The sequence below is a fragment of the Mastigoproctus giganteus genome, chromosome 9 (genome assembly GCF_048544385.1).
Source record: "Mastigoproctus giganteus isolate SK-2022 chromosome 9, ASM4854438v1, whole genome shotgun sequence".
Classification (NCBI taxonomy): Eukaryota; Metazoa; Arthropoda; class Arachnida; order Uropygi; family Thelyphonidae; genus Mastigoproctus; species Mastigoproctus giganteus.
The window spans coordinates 43,367,655-43,384,303 of NC_143583.1; the positions used below are offsets into that span (position 1 = coordinate 43,367,655).

At 35.7% G+C, this 16,649-nt stretch overlaps 1 protein-coding gene across 1 annotated transcript in view; it reads left to right on the forward strand.

Annotated features, from left to right (window-relative positions):
• The window catches only part of pav (kinesin family member pavarotti), a 180,591-nt gene extending 165,018 nt beyond the window's left edge, over window positions 1-15,573 (forward strand). The window contains exons 21-23 of the mRNA XM_090380638.1: window positions 2,901-2,943; window positions 11,079-11,134; window positions 15,470-15,573. Coding sequence (XP_090236764.1) covers window positions 2,901-2,943; window positions 11,079-11,134; window positions 15,470-15,485 — 115 coding nt within the window. The 3' untranslated portion in view covers window positions 15,486-15,573. The remainder of the gene's footprint in view (window positions 1-2,900; window positions 2,944-11,078; window positions 11,135-15,469) is intronic.
• The last annotated feature ends 1,076 nt before the right edge of the window (window positions 15,574-16,649 follow it).

A 16,649-nucleotide genomic window follows, 5' to 3' on the forward strand; every position in this document is an offset into this window, starting at 1 on the left:
CCTTTGTTCCATTCACTAATCTTGTTGCCCTTCTCTGTACTCGTTCCAACAGCTCTAAATCCTTCTTAAAATGAGGCCTCCAGACCTGTATACAGTACTCGAGGTGTGGCATGACCATTGCTTTATACAAGGGGATAATCACCTCCTTATCCCTGCTAGGAAAAAATTCTGAATATCATTGACGAGACACCATGAGTTTTCTGAGCTCTTGCAGACTGTCTGCACTGCTCAGAAAACTTCATATCTGCCTGCACAATTACCCCCAGGTCCTTTTTGTTCTCTATCACTGTCAGTGTAGTACCACAGAGTTGATATGTTACTCTGGGGTTACTGCTTCCCATATGTAGTACTTTACACTTGTCAATGTAAAACTTCATTTGCTGCCTCTCAGCCCATCTGCTCAACTTTTCTAGATCCTGTTGCAGCAGCATACTGTCATTAGTGTCCTTAACAACTCTGCCAACCTGCCTACGTCTGCAAACTTGGACATTAAGCTTGATATACCATCATCAGTATCATTTATAAATACAGAAAACAACAATGGACCCAACACTGAACCCTGAAGGACTCCACTAATAACATTAGTCCACTATGAGCAGTTTCCATTGATTACCACTCTGTCTTCTCCCACTCAACCATCCCTTTATCTATAGCAGCAATTTATCTCCAATGCCACACTTATCCAATTTGTTCAGCAGTCTTCCATGTGCAACAGTATCAACAGCCTTTCTAAGGTCCAAATTTATGATATCAAAGTTATTCCCTTCATCCAGTTCCTTTGTGACCACATCATAGTATCCAATCAAGTTGCTTAGGCAAGACTTTCCCTTAACAACACCATGCTGTGTCTGAGCTATAACTGTAGATGATCCTGCAGTGCTTCTTTAACCAGTGCCTCCATTAATTTTCCTGGAACAGAAGTTAAACTAACAGGTCTATAATTACTCGTGTCACCCTTTGATCCTCCTTTGTGAATTTGGGTCACATTTATACATCTCCAGTCCATAGGTACCTCCCCTGAGTCTAAAGAAGCTCTCATAATCATGGCTAAGGGTTTGCTGCCTCCTTTAATATAACTGGATAGATCCTTTCCACCCCAGGTGCCTTTTTTATGTTTATCTTCAACAATTTCTCCTCCACTTTCCTCTTAGTTATTACAAAATCATCTAGCTCACTGCCAGAGTTTAATTCCCTTCTGGTATTCCTCTCCCTGAATAACTCCTCATGTGTGAATGTAGATGCAAAATATTCATTTAGTTTGTTAGCCACCTGAGCAGGATCATCAACAGTTGAACCATCAATATCCAGTGGACCAATCTGATTCATCCCTTTCCTTCTAGAGTTTACATAGGTAAAGCACTCGTTGTTTTTCTTTGCATCCTTTGCAAAGGATTTCTCATGATCTGCCTTTGCCTGCCTAATATCCTTTGTGACTTGGTTACAGACCATCTTATATCTATCATAGACTTCTGTGTCATTCATTAATTTATATGTATCCCATGCATTTTTCTCTGCCATATGTCTCATTAGTTCATTTGACATCCATTTAGGCCTAAACCTTGAAGAATGTCTCTTAGTTGGTATGTAAAGCCTAGTAGCTTCCAAGATAAATTTTTTGAATGCTTCCCATTTCGAATTTGCTGTTGCTAACATCATCAGTTGGTCCCACTGTATAGAATTTAAATACTGTCTCAGACCACCGTAGTCGCCTTTACGAAAGGAAAAACCCTTCCCTTTACCCCTGATGGTAGTCACCTCTTTGAGTAAATCGCACTTCAGCACACTGTGATCACTGCCGCCTAGTGGTTCCTTTATCTGCAGATTCTTAATGCATGAAGAATCACTACTGATATTCAGATCAAGAGTATTACTCCCTCTAGTTGCCTCCCGAACATGCTGGTGTAGAAAACAATCATACAATAAATCTACAAAAGCCTTGGTAATGTGTGAGTGACCAATCCACAAATTCCAATCAATATCTGGGAAATTAAAATCCCCCATTATAAGACTCTCTGATTTACTGGCCCACTCTATTTCCCTGTACAGTTCCTTATTATACTCATCAAAGTCATTAAGCCTATAACACACTGCTACTCTCGACACTGCACTGTCCAGCGATGTCGACTGGCTTCACTTCCTTGGATTTTAGTGTTTCTTAACTAATAGTATAACCCCTCCTCCCTTCCTATCTTGTCTATCCTTCCTGTACACGTACTCCCCAAATTCCAGTTCTGCATTCCTTATATTTGTGTGACACCATGTCTCTAATATCCACATGCAAACCTTTTCGGGGACTGCAAAGAGTCCAGTAAATTATATGTTAAGCTGAGATAAAAAAAAAAAAAAAAACATTTGAAACATAAAACATTTCAAATATCAGTATAACCCTTTATTATTGAATTTTGTTGGAATTAAAAAAAAAAAAAAAAACAGTAGTAGCTTACAATGTTCTAAGGAACAGGTGTAGGGCCTTGTAAGCTAAGCATGGGCCTTGATACATGGTCATGAAGCCAGTAACAAACTTTTGATTTTTTTCAAAAGGACTGTTTTGCTTGGATGCATTCACTCTCAGCCATTCTTGAGTACAGTATTTCATTTTTATTATTAAAATACCATTAATCAAAAGTATTGAAGTGATTTTCCTGCTTAGAGACAGCCGTAAAATCACTGTAATACCTTTTGATTAAAGGTATCTGATATTTGATATGGTATTTGATAAAATTAAGCACATGTTTGTTCTGCTACAGTTTCTAGCATCACAGTTGAATGTTAAGAAGGTAACCCCCCCCCCCCTTCACCATGATTAGCAATGGATATCTATAGTTAAGTTGACAGAGAATTTTATGGTTTCAAAAATTTGTTTGAATTATAAATTTTTGATACCTTTCTTTTTAAAACAGGAAAAGAAGTGCTGGTATGGAGAAATCAGAAATAGAATTGCGGGTGAGTAATTTAATGAAAGCATTTTAAGTATTACGTTGCATGGATTGTTGTCTTAATTTTATATCTTAACTTTCTGTAAATCAACCCTATGCTGCAGTCATGTAGAGGCAAACTAAGACAATCCTTTCCCTGCATCCCCTTTAACTTTGCTTCAAAGAGAAGGTATCTGCATAATAATTTGCTTATGTGTCTCCTTGCCTCTGTCCAGAACACTCTTTGAACTTGAATAATTCAAAGACTGATCAAGCTTTTGACCTGTTTCCTTTTGCAATGGGTTTTATTTAGCAGTAAAATTGAAGGGAAAAAAAATTCCAACCGATTTTCAAATCCCAAGAATTGATTGAGCTCCCAGTGAAACTAACTTGCTGTTTACTTTGAAGAGAAGACGATTTCTTAGCTTTTGTAATCACAATCAACAAATTTCAAGGATAAACCATCAAAGTTGTGCATTTTTGCACATGGACAACTTACGTATTAATTTCCAGGTCCAAATAATTTTTGTGCAATAATTTTAATTTTTTAAAGAATGATATGGTTGTACACATAAAAAAAAATTATCCAATTCCATTTTTACCCGGGTGTGTTCCACTGACACCTTAGCTAGCCGCAAAAGGAGCCAAGAGAAAGGTTTTTGTTATTACTTTGATATTAACCTTTACTTCTACGAAACAGTTTTGGCAAAATAGCCACAGATATTCTAGTTTATTTATAAAGGATTGACTTTAACTAGTTGAAATGGGTTCCCTTAAATACCCACAGGCCCCTGGAACCTTAGTCTCCATGGAAACAATTTCTATAGTGTAGAGAAACTTCGATAAACACTTTCTAAGGGGAAAAAAAACATAAATATGTTTTACCATTCTATTATATACAAATCTACGAAGTTAATACAAAACATGCAAACTAGCACCTAAGGCTTCCTACGTATTTAAATTATGAGTGGTCACACTATACTATAACAATTATTTTAACTAACTTTAATAAATTGCAGTTTTTCTCTTTTAGTGATTAAATCTTTCATTTAACTTTATAAATTTACAATTTCATTTCTATTAATCAAACATACACATGATTTCCTACCTGTAATCTATAAATAAAAAACATCACGTAATTCATGTACAACTTTTATTAACATTTTATTAGGAGTTCTCACGTAGCTGATTAATGAAGGGAAAATCCAAATCTTCCTAAGCTTAATGAACATTTGTAGTTAAATATTCAATAATATTTTATAGTTATGATGTAAACAACAATCATCTCTTAAAAAATTACAACTATAAATTGTTATAAATGTACATTTAAATCTCTTCTATCAGGTTACTACTACTACCAGTAATGTTACAAACATATATTACACTCTTTGCTATTTACCCTAACGTTACGTATTATTTTCTCTCTACAACACCTGTAGCATTTGCACGTCATATAATTCACATACGTGAATCACGTATTCACATTGACACCAACCGTAATAAGAGGTGTTTTTTTTTTTTAATGAAAACCCCAAACATGAGAGGTATTAGAAGCTATAGTACTTAGAACCATGCATAGATTGGATGTTGAGAAGACGAAAGAAGATATTTGTTGACATTAGACTTGAACCTCTGTAGACTGTAATTTTCAGGAAATTAGCATTAGTAGAGGCATTTGATGCAAGAAAGCAAGCTTATGCAGCATCAGCCAAAAAAAAAAAAATTAATTAATTAAAAAAAAAATAAATAAAAAATAACCACTTCCACTTCACCCCTCTGTTCATTCGAAATACCTGTCCAGCTGAGCCTTAAACTTATTTAGGCTATCAACTTCCACGACAAGGGATGGAAGTCTATTCCACCAACCAACCAACAAATACATATGAAGGAAGGTTATTCCAGAAAACAGCAGTTGAATGAATAAGCGAGGAAGATGAAAAGTTGGTTCTCTGAGTTTGAAGTTAAACAGTAAATGGATGTTGGCAGCGCATGTTTGGACTGTTTTGAAAGAGAGTGGGAAATATAGAAGCCAATTTAGAAGAACACTGCCTGTTTGAGTATCTGTAGAAAAGGCATGCAGCAGAAACAGAATGTTTGAGACAGAGTCAAGAGACTCTGTTAGAGATGAGTCATTTAATGAACCTAATTGTCCTCTTCTGAATGGAATCTAGAAACCTGAGAGAGATTTTGGGGCCCCAGATGTGGAAACGATATTCCATGGCAGAGCGGATTTGCAATTTGTAAAAAGTGAACGGCTGTTTGGAAGAAAAGTAGCTCAGAGAGTGAAAGAGAAAACAAAGTTTTTTTTAGATGCAGAGGAAGCAATATTTGTAATGTGCTTGTGCCAAGAGAGATAAGAAGTCAGGGTAATCCCCAAAAGAGATATATCATCTTGCCTAGAAATCGGAGTGTCACCAAAGATAAGCATAGGAGCAGAAGAATCCTTTTTGCAAGATATAAGACAGGACTGAGTTTTAGAAGGATTAAAATCAACCAAGTTGTCATTGCCCCACTGGAGAATTACCTGAAGATTGGCATTTAAGGAATTGGTAGCAGATTTTCGAGAAGTTGAAGCTGATTGAACAGGGCAAGGTTTCTCAAACTGGAAAGTGGAATGCAGTGTGCTATCATCAGCAAAACTATGGAGAGGATTTCCAGTCAATGGAAGAAGGTCATTAATACACAAGAGGAAAAGAACTGAAACTTGGGGATACCAGCATTAGTGGAGAAGTTAGAAGACAGAGATCCATCTACTGTCACCCTCAGTGAGTAGTCAGAGAGAAAACTGGATAACCAATTACAAAAAACAGTTGGCAAACCATAAGATGGAAGCTTGTTTAGAAAACTTATGCCAAACACGATTGAAAGCCTTTGATATGTCAAGAGCAACCACTTGTGTTTCACCAAACTTTTCCATTGAATTTGTCTATAAATGGGTAACATAAGCCAGAATATCACCAGTGGATCAACACTGACGGAATCCATACTGGCGATCATTGATCAGATGGAAGGTTTCTAGATAGTTTAAGAGTTGGCAGTTAATTTATTTTTCCATTACTTTAGAAAGAGTAGAAGTAATTGCAATTGGACGATAATTGGAAGGGAGTGATTTTTAACCATTTTAGGAACTGGCTGGATATGAGCAAATTTCCAAGCAGAAGGAAAAACACCTTTTGGAATAATAAAGTGAAAAAAGGCAACAAAGAACAGGAGTAAGTTCAAGAGCAGAGATGTTTATAACAAGTAGAGAAATACCATCAGGACCTGGAGCTTTCTTAGCATCAAGATTCATCAAAATCCTTCTGACATCCTTTTGATGGAAGACCACAAGAAGCATTGAATGGAGTGTTCTGGGAATGGTGGGAGGTGTTTTACCAGATTATTAATACATTAGTTGGAAGAAAAATGGGATGCTAGCAGGTCAGCTTTATCCTTGGCTGAAGTGACAATAGAACCATCTGGTTTTGACAGTGGTGGGAGCAGAGATGGGCAAAAGTTGTGGCCAATATCTTTCGCCAGAGACCAGAATGCTCGGGTACCATTGGGACAAGATGCAAGTTTTCTACTCTTAGCCTTTTTAAAATCTAGTTTGGACTGATTAATAACTGCTTTACAGTTGTTGCGAGCTTTGGTGTAGGCAGAAAATGAAACCGAAGAATTAGAAACAAGCCAATTACGATATGCAACATTCTTCTCTCGAACAGCCTTAGCACATTTATTGGAAAACCAATGTTTAGATTAAAGGACGAGATTTTAAAGTGGAGTGTGGAATAAAGGATTCCATTCCTACAAGAATAATTTCGCTGATATGAACTGAGCAAATGTTGACATCAGAAGTTTTGAAACAGTAATCCGACCAAGGAAAAGAAGAAAATAAATCTTGTAGGTCATTCCATTTTGCATTCTTGTAATGCCAAACAGCACGAGGTTGGGAATGTCCATGAGATAAAGGCTCCACTGGAGAAGAGACAATCACCAAGTTGTAATCACAACTTGATAATTGTCAAGTTGTGATCTGTTAGGATTGTCCGGTATTCTGGTAGGTAAATGAGCAAACTGTGTGCGAGTTCATTAGTAATTGCAAAAGTCTCAGCATCTCAACCAGCTGTGTCGATGCGAGTAGAAAACAGAAGCCAGCTGGTGTTGGGAACATTAAAATCACCAAGGAAAATTCTCACTGTTAGGAAAGTTGGACTGGAGAAAGTCAAGTTGCAAAGAGTGGAAGTCAAAGAGCTCCAAGTGATTAGTGGAGTTGGGAGAAAGGTAGAGACAACAAATGAATTTGACAGAATGAGGTAGAGAGATCAAAAAGAGGAGATTCAAAATTACCAAATCTCTGACAGGGAATATCGGAACAGACATATGCACAAGTATCTCCTTTGAGGCAAAAGGAATCATACAGCGAATAATTTGGGCATCTGAGATGAGCAGTTGAATCAACCGATAACTGAGATTTTGTCAGAAAAAGTACATGGGGTTTGGCAGACTTTGGAAATGGATATTATTGAGATCAGAACTGGGACCACGTATATTTGTGTAATGAGCTAGGAAGTGTTTGGGAGGTTTAGATCTTTTTTCAGATAAGTTTGCTCTATCAGTTTGACAATTCATGGTGTATTCAATAGTAAGAAAAAGTGGGGGGGGGGACATGCTGTATGAAGTAATGGATTTTTTGGATATGGCATACACATGGTAGGAATATACCCAGATTACTGACATAACGTGGCCTCGACAATGCCCCCCCACACACACACACTACTCGGACTCCCTCCGTCATAGAGGTATCAAGATTATACACTAGCTGATCTGGAAGCCTCCCAGAGAGTTACCAATAGGTTCGGTCCGGTGTACTAACAAGCGGCTGGCCTGCGAACACCATTTTAGAGCTGTACCCTCTAAATGTAAGGAAGTTTGGCTCTCACTATGGTGTTCATCATAACTCAAAAGACATCAATCATACTGCATGATGGAAGGGATGACTGGAACTTAGCTCTGGAGACTAAACATGGGTTACACCACTTAAAGCCTCCAATAAGCTGGTAACACAGAGGGGTGGCATTCCTCCGTGTGGTGTGGGTGTCACACCTCAACTCCTGCATATGTTAGTTCACAGCTATCTAGCAGTAATAACAAACAATATGTTTATATAGTTTGGCATAGTTTTAAATTATGAACAAAGCTACAAATAATAACAATAAATTTATTATAACACATATATACTTTTGATACTGTTGCACATAAAAGACTGCTGTATAAACTAGAGCAATGTGGTATTAAGGGCACATTACTGCTATGGATGAAGGGATGGTTAAGTGGCAAAAGACAGAGTGGTTATCAGTGGACACTGCACTTTATGGACTAATGTTATTAGTGGAGTTCCCTATGGTTCTGTGTTGTTTTCAATATTTATCAATAATATTAATGAAGGTATATCAGGCTTAATGTCTAAGTTTCCAGATGATACAAAGGTTGGCAGGGTGGGTAACAATAGTCAGTAGGCTGAGAAATGGCAGTTGAAGTTTGACATTGACAAATGCAAGTTACTTAGCATTCCCCAGAGTAACTTATCAACTGTATGGTACTACACTCAGGGTAGTAGAGAATGAAAAAGACCTGGGGGGGTAATTGTGCAGTCAGACATTAAATTCTCTGAGCAGTGTAGACATGCTGCCAGGACAACTCATGGAGTTTTGTCAATGATATATAGAAACTTTGCTAGCTAGCAGGGATTAGGAGATGATTATCCCTTTCTATAAGGCCATCATTATGCCACATCTTGAGTATTGTATACAGATCTGGAGGTCTTGCTTTAGAAAGGATGTAGATCTGCTGGAATGAGTGCAGAGAATAGCAAACAGATTGGTGAAGGGAACAAAGGAGTGCTCTTACCTAGAAAGATTTCAGTTCTGCAAATTGCAGCATCTACAGACCAGGCACCTGTGGTTAGATCTGATTGAGGTGTTTGAAGTCTTGACTGGATTGATTAAGCTGAATGTTAATGGCATTCTTCCACTTGCTGAGATTACACACATGAGGGGGCATAAATTCAAGTTGAGAAAGGATGGTCGCAGGGTAGATGTGTGGAAGTTTGATTTTTGCCAGTGGATGGTCGATTGTTGGATCAGGCTTTCAATTGTTGTGGAAGTGTATGGGTTGAATAAATTCAAGGGAGAACTGGACATTCTTGGAGGGTACGATGGGCAAACTTTTTTTTTAGAATGAGTTTGTTATATATGTCAGCAAATTTAATTCAGTCTTTTCAGTTAAAAATCCTTTTTCCAAAATTATTGCTGGTAAAAGTTCAAGGTTTGGTGGGGAAGTAATCTTACATACCAATTGTTCCTGTGCATGTACATAAAGTGTCTCCTTCAAAAAAAAGTAGATAAATCTTTTATCTACTTTTTCAGATTTCAGTAGATAAATCTGTTTTTTTTTTTTTTTTTTTCCCCATTGGTAGGCAGAATGAAATGTAATAGTCAAAGAAAAATTCCAGAAATTGTATCAATATTTTTTTAACACCTTCCATTGTGAGATTTTTTACTTCTAGAAATACTTCAGTACTTCTTGAAGTCCCAAAGTTCTGCAGAAACACTATGGGGGGGGGGGAACTGTTCTAGACCAATCTTGGTATTAATTGCTGGTTTCCAACATAATCACAAATTCAGTCAGAAAATTCCTGAAGAGTTTAAGTAACATCTCTGATATAGTATTTAACTAATTGCATGAAAATTGCCAATACAAATTTTGAAATATTTATTATTATTATCAGCAGTAGTGGCATATAGTGTAAAAAAGAAAGCTTATAAAGCATAAGCAAAAAAAAAAAAAAAAAAAAAACACTCCTGTCACCTTTTCCATCCTCTCCAATAATTCAATAATTTTAGCTTTTCCTTGAATTTTTTAAAACTGTCACTTCTGCACCAACACATGGAAGTTTGGCATCAAAATGGTCAAACAACAACCCAACAGCAAAACTGCAAAGGTTAGCAAAAGGTTGATGTTAGAGGTGAGTGCTGGGTCCAACGACTCATACAGGTGAACAGGCACAGCACTGTTCAAGAGTTGACTACCCAATACAACATGGGCCAACCCGGAACAATATCTGGCATGATCATGTGTCGCACACTCACACGTATGGGCTATACCAGCAGACGACCCCCAGCGTCCTATCCTAACCAAGGTTCATTGGCGTAAATGACTTGCCTGGTGCAAAGAGCATACAAGTTAGACGTTAGAAGACTGGAAGAAGGTGTGCTGGTCAGATGAGTCACGTTATTTACTTCACACTGTGGACAGCCATGTACGGATTTGACATCAACAACATGAGGCTCTTGATCCTCGTGCATGGTATCAAAAGTGGAGGTAGTTGTATGGTGTGGGGCATGTTTCACTGGTAGGAACTTGGACCCCTGGTGCATGTGGAACAACGTATCAGTGATCTCCACTATTGTCAACTGCTTGCTGACTGTGTACACCCCACTATGTTATACTACTTTTTCCCGAATGGCGATGGTGTCTTCCAAAATGACAGTGCGCCGAGCCGTCGAGCACTTGTGTAGGAATGGTTTGAGGAACACAGTTCTGACTTCCACCGTATAGATTGGCCTCCGAACTGCCCCGATATTAATTCCGTAGAGCACTTGTGGGACACTATGGAAAGGCATATCAGCCATCTGGACGCACCAATCACCTCCACACCTGCATTGCTGACTGCATTACACACAGCTTGGTTGGCCATACCTCCCGAATGCTTCCGACATCTTGTTGAATCAGTGCCATGTCAGATAGCTGCTGTACTGAGGGCAAAAGGAGAACCTACAAAGTATTAGGTAGGTGGTCATAATTCAGTGATTACTCAGTGTATATCATAATATGAGGAGTAGAGTATGAAAAATTGTTTTATAACATATACTTATTCATGCATACAGAATTTGAATACAAAAGTTTACATAAATTAACTGCTGTGCTTCAAAAGATATGCATTTGCCTGTACTTTTCATTTACAAATATTTTATCTTTGAAAATGCACCATTCCTTCAACTTTAAGTTAATAGAATCAATAGAATCATTTTAAGTTAATAGAGCCTATTGTATCTTTGCCATTCCAAACACATTCCTAAATGCTGTTGTTTTCTTATCTAATATCTTATCGGTACATTTCAGTGTTCTCTTGCAACAGAATGTCATGGGAAACCACCACCTCCACCACCACCACCAAAGTAAGTACTCATTTTTATGTTGTCAATAAATTTGAACTAGTAGAGGCTGCCAGTTTCAATTCAATTTTTATTTCTTCCTTTTTAAAACAGAGAATATTTAAAATGGAGAAATACAAAAATTTTATTATTATTTTTTTATTATTAGCCATATGGTGCAAGGAAGCTTGAGGCTTATGCTGCACCAGTCAAAAAAAAAAAAAAAAAATATATATATATATATATATATATAGAGAGAGATAAAAGGAATCACAAAGGAAGAGAAGAATGATGATATCCAGCTCAGGACCCTGGGTGTGCCAAGCCCATATTTTATCGAAATTATGTCAAGCAGGATAATTAAATTACTTTAGGGCAGAATGAAATAGTTAAAGCAAAATAAAACTTTCCTCTTATTGTTCTACGAAATGATGTTTGAATAAAATGCAATAATTGAAGTAATGTAAACAAAATAATTTTGCTTGATTATTTTAATTGTTCATAACACCAGCTGATAGAGATGTTGAGGCTTTTCTATTACTAATGACCTTGCACAACTTGTACATTTACCTAGCAGAATACCAGTCCTAACCATATTCTGATGCTCTTGATATTTTCCTTATCAAAGTTATATTAATTATACTATTCACATTCAGGAGACCAATTAGATTCATTCCTTTCCTTCTAGTATTAACATATACAAGGGGTCCCCAGTATCCAAGTATTCATTATCCAAGTCCCCCTCAGTTACGAGGATTTGAAAATTAAAGAATTAAAGCTTTTTCCCTTGAGAAAATTGACCATGCCCTTGAATATTTTTTTTTGTGAGAACGACCTTCTTTTATAACCTAATAAAATAATTTTCCCATTTTTCAGTTCCTTCATCCATTTTATTATGTAAAAAAAATGGTTATTATGTAAAAGTACATAATAACCATTACTATATAATATTGGCATAGATAAACCATATCTACTCATCCTTTACAACGAGTTGCCCATGTGTTGCACTACCTTGAATAAGTAATGCATCACTTGCAATACCTGGGTACTATTGTTGCCCACCCACCGATGAAAAGCCAACTAACTTTGAAACAGTGCTGTCTTGGTGGTGGTGCCCACCGTGAATAAGCAACAATAGTCTTCTCTGTTAGTGAAGCGTTATTCGAGGTAGTGCAATACATAGGCAACTTGTTGTAAAGGATGAACACAATATGAGATACAGATGAAATGATGCTTTTTGCACTACTATCATAGTTTTTCTTTAAGAGTTGTCTATGGTGTATCTACACCGATATTATATAGATATAGAATCTTAAACTCTTAAAATATTATGCCTAGTTGCATTTAGTTATTTTTAAATAATAAACATTGCGAAAATTGGTCCCCGTTTTAAGTGGAATATTCTGGAATCAATTATCCTCAGATAACGAGGATCCCTTGTACAAAGAATTCCTTGCTGCTTTTCTTTGTACTCTTAGCCAAAGACTTTTTTTGTAATCCTTAGCTTGCCTAACCCCTCAGTAACTTAACACTAGTTTCTATTTATTATAGGACTGAATCCCCTTGACAATTTATAATCATTCCTTGCATTTTCCTTGTTTGCTGTTAGTCTGACTAGTTCATCTGAGATCCATTTAGGTCTAAACTTTGAACAATATCTATCACTTTGCATAAAAAGCTAAAAGCTGCTCTGATTGCTTCCCATTTAGAATTTTCACTTTGTAGCATTATCATCAGTTGGCCCACTGAAAAGAACTTAAGCTGCTTAAAACCAGAACCTTAGTTGTTTTTGCGCCAATAAACCCAAAATCAAATCAAATCTTAAAACCACTGTAGTCACCTTTATGAAATCAAAATCCCTTCCCTTTAACCTTGACAGAAGTTGTCTTTAATTAAATTCCACGTTCTATGATCACTACCACCTTAAAGTGTCTTTAGTTGAAGATTATTAATACATGATGAATCACTGCTGATAACCAGATCAAAAATTTCCTTTGTTTGTTTTCTATATGATGTTAAAAAGCAGGCATCTATCAAACTTTTTGTGGTGCCTCCGTAGCCAGGTGGGAAGGAGCAGCAGTGCTTAGCACACACTTCTTGATTAGACCGGGGTTCGAGCCCGTCACCACCAAATACGGAGGGTGCGGAAAGCTCAGGGAATGACCACTGCATATCCCGGAGCAATATGGCCTTAGTTGCTAATGCTTCTAAAAACCAAATAACAAAAAAAAACAAACTTTTTGTCCAGTTGATATCTGGAAAATTAAAATTCCCCATGATAAGGCATTCTGTTTTGCTTGCTCGTATAGAAGTTGGCTTCTTCTTTTCTTTTTCTTTATTTTTTTATCATAACATAATTATGAGAATTAAAATAAAGGTATTTTACACTTTTTCCAAGGTAACTCCATTTGAAACCACACTTTATAATGCCCTCGTGGGTAGCACAGTTGATTGAATTGCTGTCCTCCCCACACTAGGTGGAAAAGATCTGAGTTCAGATCCCATCGATGATGGGAGGAATTTTTATGTGTCTTTTTCACATGGCTGAATTAGTCTCACGCGAGGGTAGCATGGTGTTTTCTCCCAGAAACTCGGGTTTTTTGTTCAGCAAGCAGAAAATTTACCTCAGAATAATGCAGTTTACCAACAATATACACGGAGTAACATGACCTTAGTTGCCGATGCTCCTAAAACCCAACACAAGAACACTTTATAGTTGATGCAACTTGTTTTAATCACATATCTTAATATTAGATGCTAATATCAAATTTGGCAATTGTAACAGTGTAGCATATGGTGTTGACAAATTATGAATAATTAAGTTTTTGTAAAGATAAAAAAATTAATTCCTTCAGATTAAGATATCATTATCTTATCAGCTTATTGTTATTTGTTATTGATATATTAACTATATAATATCGGTGTAAATACACCATAGTTAACCCATATATTTGAGCTACGATTGTAGCGTAGAAGGCATCGTTTTAAATGTATCTCATAATGTGGTTGCCTTCACAACAAGATAGCTACTATTGAATTACTTCAAATAAATAACGCTTCTCTAGTAGAGAAGGCTACTGTTATTTATTTTCAGCGGTACCACCACCCAGACGATCGTTTCGAAGCTTTTTGGCTTCGTCATCAGTGAGCGGGTAGGTACCCAGGTAATACAACAAGCCATCTCAGTTGCGAAGTTATATCCACATTATGAGAGATGCCAGAAGGGTGTGGTGGTAATGTATTTGGAAAATTAAATGCACTAGGCATAATCCTTATGGGTTTTTATAATTAACTATATAATATCGGTGTAAATACACCATAGTTAACCCATATATTTGAGCTACGATTGTAGCGTAGAAGGCATCGTTTTAAATGTATCTCATGGTACCGCTGAAAATAAATAACAGTAGCCTTCTCTACTAGAGAAGCGTTATTTATTTGAAGTAATTCAATAGTAGCTATCTTGTTGTGAAGGCAACCACATTATGAGATACATTTAAAACGATGCCTTCTACGCTACAATCGTAGCTCAAATATATGGGTTAACTATGGTGTATTTACACCGATATTATATAGTTAATTATAAAAACCCATAAGGATTATGCCTAGTGCATTTAATTTTCCAAATACATTACCACCACACCCTTCTGGCATCTCTCATAATGTGGATATAACTTCGCAACTGAGATGGCTTGTTGTATTACCTGGGTACCTACCCGCTCACTGATGACGAAGCCAAAAAGCTTCGAAACGATCGTCTGGGTGGTGGTACCGCTGAAAATAAATAACAGTAGCCTTCTCTACTAGAGAAGCGTTATTTATTTGAAGTAATTCAATAGTAGCTATCTTGTTGTGAAGGCAACCACATTATGAGATACATTTAAAACGATGCCTTCTACGCTACAATCGTAGCTCAAATATATGGCTTAACTATGGTGTATTTACACCGATATTATATAGTTAATTATAAAAACCCATAAGGATTATGCCTAGTGCATTTAATTTTCCAAAAAATGATATATTAACATATCATCCTATTGATGTATTGTCCTATTATTCTAATTGTTATGTGTTATTTATAACTGCATCATTCAGATTTCAAATTCCTGGCATTCCTTTGCTGTGAAATGATGATTAATTCCTCTGTGTTAATTACTATGTGTAATTCCTCTTACCACACTAAAGATTATATTTATTCAATTTGTGATCACATTGACTGTAAAGGCCCATATTTTATGAAAATGCATAAAAATTCTGAAATTTATATGTTCTAGGTATCTTTGCTATATTTAATTTTGAATGTTGATTTTTCCAAAATTTTAGGCCAAGTTTTAAAAATCTAATTTTTAATTGTTTCAGGAAGTCTAAGTGCTGATAACTGTTAAATGTTGATTTTGAACTCCTGAAGTTATCACTAAGCCATTGAGGAAAACAGTGAGAAGAACATACATGGAATTGTTCCTGGTTTTTTTTTTTTTTTTTGTGTGTGTGTTTTTTTTTAAATAAAGTTTTGGTTAAATTAAAATTTTAACTTTTTTTTTTTTTTTTTTAAATTTGTTTTGCAGTTTTGTTTTTATTTCTTGTACATTTCTGAGGAATACATAGATATATTAAATTCCAGATTCTTAAATAAGAATCCTTTAAAAGATATTTGTCATCAGAAATTTATTAAATTCAATATTGTTCAAAAGTTGTATATAAAACTAAACTGAATGTTGTGTGAAATGAGATTTGACTCAATAAATTACTTAAACATTATTCCAAATGGATCTCTAAGCCAGTGGATTGAATAATTAGAGAACTAAGAGCATATTTATTCTTCATTAATATTTCTAATGTAATACTTAATTTAAGAATAATATTGCTAAATTTATCAAAACTTCTTTCCAAATCTTTCTTCTAAATTGATTAGATACATTTTGGTCATTTACACAAACACTACATTGTTAAAATATAAATTAAATATTTAATTGGCAAGGTGATGCAGGAATACATTTCTGTATTCTTGTATCACCTTGCCAATTGATGGCTCGTATAGAAGCCAATTTCTATACGAGCCATCAAATTATTCAACAGCACTACTTTGTGTTTACAAGTTGGTAAAAAAAAAAAAAAAAACCACCTTAGTAAAAGAGGTTACATAATTGATATTTCTGATAAAGTCCTATTAATCTAATTAGTAAATGCATAAATGACTGTCATTCTATATAGTTTACTTATGGTGGGTTTAAGAGTGCTCTTTTCACTGATGAAGTTAGAATGGAATATATGAAGTACAGATTTAATCAGTGTTTAAAAGGTATATTGTGCATGCAGAAATTAACTTTTATATTTCTAGTCTCATCTTGTTATTAAAAAATTTTATATTTTTAACAATGCAATGTTTGTTCAGAAATATTTCACATTTGATCTGCTACATTCCATTTGCAGAATATTGCTGAAGTTTTCCTTGTATTATATTATTTATAAGGAACAGTTTTCTGTATGTGTATGCAATTATTTGATGTAGCCACACTACTTCATAAATTTATATGCTGGA